This window comes from Hibiscus syriacus, unplaced genomic scaffold (assembly GCF_006381635.1).
Source record: "Hibiscus syriacus cultivar Baekdansim isolate YM2019G1 unplaced genomic scaffold, ASM638163v2 tig00003041_pilon, whole genome shotgun sequence".
NCBI lineage: Eukaryota > Viridiplantae > Streptophyta > Magnoliopsida > Malvales > Malvaceae > Hibiscus > Hibiscus syriacus.
Genome location: NW_024061960.1, coordinates 6712133 through 6717129, shown reverse-complemented (window position 1 = coordinate 6717129; position 4997 = coordinate 6712133). Strand labels below are relative to the sequence as shown.

Sequence of the window (4997 nt, the reverse complement as noted above, 5' to 3'; positions counted from 1 at the left end):
AAGTAAGTAAGTAATCATGTTGATGATTAAATTGTAAAAAATAATTTCAAGTTGAAAAAAATTAATTTGAGTTAAGTGGGAAATTAGAATAATCAAACTATAATTAAACCAAAATAAAAAGAAAAAGAAAGGACGAATTTTAAGTTGGGTCGATGCGAGTCGACCTAAGTGAACACATTGTTTTGGGGGTCGAATGAATTCTTCCGATATAACGTTTTTTTAAAGTAGAAATTATTTTGATTACTTTCCGATATTGTCGTCTTTTGATGTCTTTTTTTATCATTGACTATCACGAAGATGATCGAAAATCCTCAAAAAAAAATTTAAAATCCTTTTTTACCTTTGAACTCAAATCTAACCTTTTAATTAAAAATACCTAAAATCTCTGGATCTACAAAAGGCACATGAGTCCTATCTTTCAAATGCGAAATAAAAAATTAAAACTCGAGCTCAGGAAAAGCTAAACTTGAAATGTTCTCAAATTTAATTTGATTGAAGTTTAAAATCAAGCACGAATATGAATATTTAAGTATACGTTAAGGAACACTTTTTCTTGTATTGATAATAAAAACTAAATTAAGCAGATAAAGGTCAAAGTTGGAATCATCGTACAGGCAAACAAGAACACATTATTTAAAAAGGAATCAAAGTTGTCAGAGAGAGATGCGCATTGGCATCCTAATTAAAAAGTCACGAAAGTTAATACACTATTAAATCCACCACATTACACACAAATAACCATGCAAACACAGATATGATGAAATGTGCTGATATTCCATGAAAAGGAATGCGTACGCCATGCATGCTTTCTTATATTTATTTCATGTATCATCATAATCATGGTAGCCATCCCGTCATGTAATTATTCACACTCGGACCCCCAGTGACGGCCGATATCGTATCCGGCTGATATCTGCAATCCAACATAATCGGGACAGTTACTTAAACGGTAGACTATTATAGCTACATATTCAAATTCGTTCTAGTGTCGAATGTGATACCCGATATGCAATGTTGGCTCGCAGTCCAATGGATGGAAGAAGACATCGCCAGCCTGAGGCTGATGGGCTGGTTGTCGGCCGTAGCCGACATCTTCGACGTTTGGGTTCAACTGAAGTGAGTTTACTTGATACCCTTCCATCAACTGCAAAAACAGTCGGTTCTCTCAAGTTATTAAATATGGTCTTTGGTAATCTTAAAAGTAGTTAAAAAAGGAACTTACCCTTTGTTTTAGGGTCCTGTTGGCTTCATTAAGTAGATATTCCTGCATCGAAGAGAATGAAACATAGTTGCAATGCCGAGGAATTTAGTCATTTTGAACGTAAATAAGTTAGTGGCATACCTTTCGTTGGAGGTCAGTGAGCTGATCCAACATGTATTGAGTCTACAACAGATTTACTCAAAGATCAGATCAATTCCAATTTAGAAACACAAACAAATAGTAAAGTTCTTTCACTGCAATTTCCGTAAAAGGACAAAAATGCAATCTGATCAGCGTACCCGTGTTGATCGGATCAGCTTTAACGACGAATCGAGCTGCCTCTCGAGCGACTCGAGCTCTTTGCTGCTCAAAGGGCCAAGATCTTCTCCTAGTAAATTCCTTTGGGACCTCTGTAAGGCTTCATATCGTGCCTTGAGCTTCAGATATTCCTGCTGACTGCTAAGCTCCTACAGAGACGGTATGAAAATGATAAATTTAAAGCATGGATTCGTTCTCCACTAAACACTAAATTTGCAGGAAACTTAAGTACTGGAGAAACATATGCACAATCTTACAGGAAAACACATCTATACCTACTGTATGAAGTTGTTAACGACTACCTTACCTAGACTATCATACAAACAAAAATGCTAGTGTTACGCCTTAGAGAGGTGGAAGACATTCAGAACCGATTATACGGGAGCACCTTGAGCTATTACTCGAGGCCTAATTTTTACCTTTATGATTAAGGGTCCAATTTATTTTATTATCTCTTAATTGTATTTAAGGTGTTTTCTTAACAAAATAATAAAAATAACGTGTTTGACAAATATTATGGTTTATTAATGTAATATTAAAATAATTATTCAAGATAATAGAATATACTTTCATTTTATATGGTCCATTTTTGAGTTTGTGCTCAAAGTCCAGAAAATATTCGAGACGACTCTAAAAAAAAGAAAAATCTTGGAGTTTATAAGTGGTGGCATTGCATATTCTATCATACATGTTCTTTTTAGAAAGAGTGTAATAATTAGGGTTTCAAATCACGGTCGCGGTCGCGTTTTTGGTTATTTCGGATTTATCGTGATTGCGGCCATTGCGGACACTATTGCAGCCGTCGCGAGTAACTCGGACAGCGACGAAACCGCTATATCGCGGTCGAAATCGCGGTCGGGGACCGTTTTTTAAAATCCTGGTAATAACCTCATGACAAGTGTTACTAGAATGACCCTTGGATTACTCGTTTCACGTAGAGCGGCCCAGTGAATGGGACAAATAGGATGAACAACTGTAACAATAACTCATGACAAGGGCATCACAAGATTTTGTAAGGAAGAATATCACACTTTAAAGAAATTGGTGACATTAATCTTACATTAATATATATATATATATATATATATATAATTTATAAGCAGTTGCATTACACATGTTATCCTATGACACTAGCTTTTGGTAGAATGCTTCGCCTTATTCCTAGATTCAGGTGACAATCGGATATAAGTACTGACTTGATACAAATATAATCAATTTTTTAAACTTCTTCATATGTTTGGATCTAAAATCTATGTTTCAATATGAATCCAACATAGATGCAAACAATGACAAGTTTAACTGTATTATACGTTGATATAAATTCTAATTGATAATTAATTTGTTTAAAATTTAGTTAATAATTAATTAATTTTATTTTTTATAGGTAAGACATATGATGGAGTTGACGATCAAGCAATAAAAGTTGCAGAGATGAGCATATTACCAGAGCCTCGCTAGCTGAAACATTTGTCTCAGGAGCTCCGTGGCTGCACTTCTGGTACCTCTCCAATGTTTTCATCATGCTGTATAGCCATATAATTGATTAAATAATATATAAGATTTATTAATTTTCTTACTCACAATGGAAGATGCATCAATGGAAAAAGATGGGAAAAAAATAAAAATTTTCAGTCTCCTAAAAGATTAGATCTGAGAAAAACTTGGGTGTTTAGAGTTTCATTTAACCTGAAATAATTGAAAATCGAAAACCCTAATCTTCGGGGGAAGCAGCTTTGGGGAAATCAAAACCCTAGAAAAACTCAGAAGCATCCATGGAGACGTCTCCATCCACTTTTCAAGTGATTGAAGTAATAATTATAATTCCCAGAAACAAAGGAAGGAGAGATACAATATAATCCATTGGAAACAAAGGAAGTTCTTTTGTAAGAAAAAAGAAAAGAAAAGACAAATCTGAAAAATAGAAACGACAGTGGCGAAGTCTCTTGTTTGTCTTTCCTGTTTTGATTTTGTAAACATCTCTAACAGGTATACATTGGTTCTTTATCTGTTTTGTTTTTGTTTTTTCAAATGTTTTTTTCCTTCTTCTTACAAATAAAATGAAACCAGTCATCAAACTTTGAAATAAAACCCTAATTATGAGCTGACTACACTGATCAAACATGATTTGTAATAATTTAAGATGAAGATCTAAACTTGACATGGAAAAAAAGAACTTAGAAGAAAACTTCATGTAAAAAAAAGGTTAGATCAGAGATGGAAGAAAATCAGATGATAAAAGATGAAAGAAGAAAGAGATGGAATTAGGGTAATCAATATAACAGTGATGCTGGTTTAGATGTTTTAAAATTGCAGATCTAAACATCAGCAAGAACGGGAAAAACACACAGGCACTGCCATAAACGCCAAGACATTCACCGAAACGGAAAAAACTCAAACATCACTTTATTTCATAAATTTTCACTCTTTTCCCTCAAAATTTTCTCTCAAAAACTTTCAACACCTAAAAACAGCAAAAAAATCCCACCGTTTCAAGGTCAGAATTCAAAGCGAGCTAAAAAGAAAGAGAAAGAGAAAGAGAGAGCTTTCTTTGTTTTATGACCTAAAAAAAACAAGGCCTTTGTGTTTATAGAGAGAGAGAGAGAGAAAGGGGGAGGGGGTTTAGTTGTTTTGGTGATATACCTTGAACTACTGCAAAACTCGTACAGTTTTCCTCTATTGGAGAAGATGATGAGAGCAACCTCGGCATCACAAAGAACCGAAAGCTCATAGGCTTTCTTCAAAAGCCCATTCCTTCGCTTAGCAAAAGTCACTTGCCTGTTAATCTTGTTCTCTATCCTCTTCAACTCAACCCTACCTCTCCCCATTTTCTTCGTTTTTCCCAACAAAAACAAAACACAGACTGTAAATAAGACTATGTTTCTTTTCTTCTTCTTCCTGCCCTTTTTATTCTCTTATCTTCTTCAACTTCATTTTTACAATAATCTAATTCTAATCAAAACCAAAATCTTTTGTTTTGTTTTACACACTAAACAAAATGATAAGACATCCCTAAACAAAAGGGGTTTTCTTTTCCTTTATATCTCCCCAAAGGGACCTATTTTTTTTCGTACGTTCAGCCGTTGGATGGTTGATCCAACGGTGGAGAAAACGAGAGCAGCCAAAGACTGAATAAGCTGGAAAACCTTAACCAATGAATGCAAAGCGTACTGTGCCAGTGCTACTTGTCGACAGGAGAAGTAGATAGGCTTGGTAATGACCCAATTGACCATTTTAGGGTTCGGGCAATCGTGTGACCTAACCTTAAGAAGGTGAACCTTTCGTAATGTGATTTACGAAATTACCCTTCTCGGTGTTCTCTCCGGCTCGGCTTTCCATGTCCGAATCTCTGTCTTTGGTATTTCGGTTTTTAAGACAAATCATTGTCTTAAAGATATCTTTGCAACAAATCCAGATAACGTAATTATAATTTGGTTAAAAAAACAAAACCTAATATTTAATCGCTTAAAATAGTAAAATG

At 34.6% G+C, this 4997-nt stretch overlaps 1 protein-coding gene across 1 annotated transcript; it reads right to left on the bottom strand.

Annotated features, from left to right (window-relative positions):
• Window positions 1-650: 650 nt before the first annotated feature.
• On the bottom strand, window positions 651-4509 carry LOC120170349 (agamous-like MADS-box protein MADS4). Its single transcript, XM_039178309.1, has 7 exons — window positions 4160-4509; window positions 2964-3042; window positions 1501-1668; window positions 1343-1384; window positions 1223-1264; window positions 1002-1144; window positions 651-913 (listed from the first exon to the last, which is right to left on the bottom strand). The coding sequence occupies exons 1-7, from the start codon at window positions 4342-4344 to the stop codon at window positions 838-840; spliced, it is 735 nt and encodes a 244-aa protein (XP_039034240.1). The 5' UTR covers window positions 4345-4509; the 3' UTR covers window positions 651-837.
• Between the last annotated feature and the right edge of the window lie 488 nt (window positions 4510-4997).

What these genes read in the sequence shown, in the direction of transcription:
- LOC120170349 (XM_039178309.1), bottom strand. Translation starts at nt 4,344, where the DNA reads ATGGGGAGAGGTAGGGTTGAGTTGAAGAGGATAGAGAACAAGATTAAC. An exon ending in TCACTGACCTCCAACGAAAG is followed by an intron (nt 1,265 to 1,342) that starts GTATGCCACTAA and finishes TCTTCGATGCAG; the next exon opens with GAATATCTACTTAATGAAGC. An exon ending in ACAGGACCCTAAAACAAAGG is followed by an intron (nt 1,145 to 1,222) that starts GTAAGTTCCTTT and finishes CTGTTTTTGCAG; the next exon opens with TTGATGGAAGGGTATCAAGT.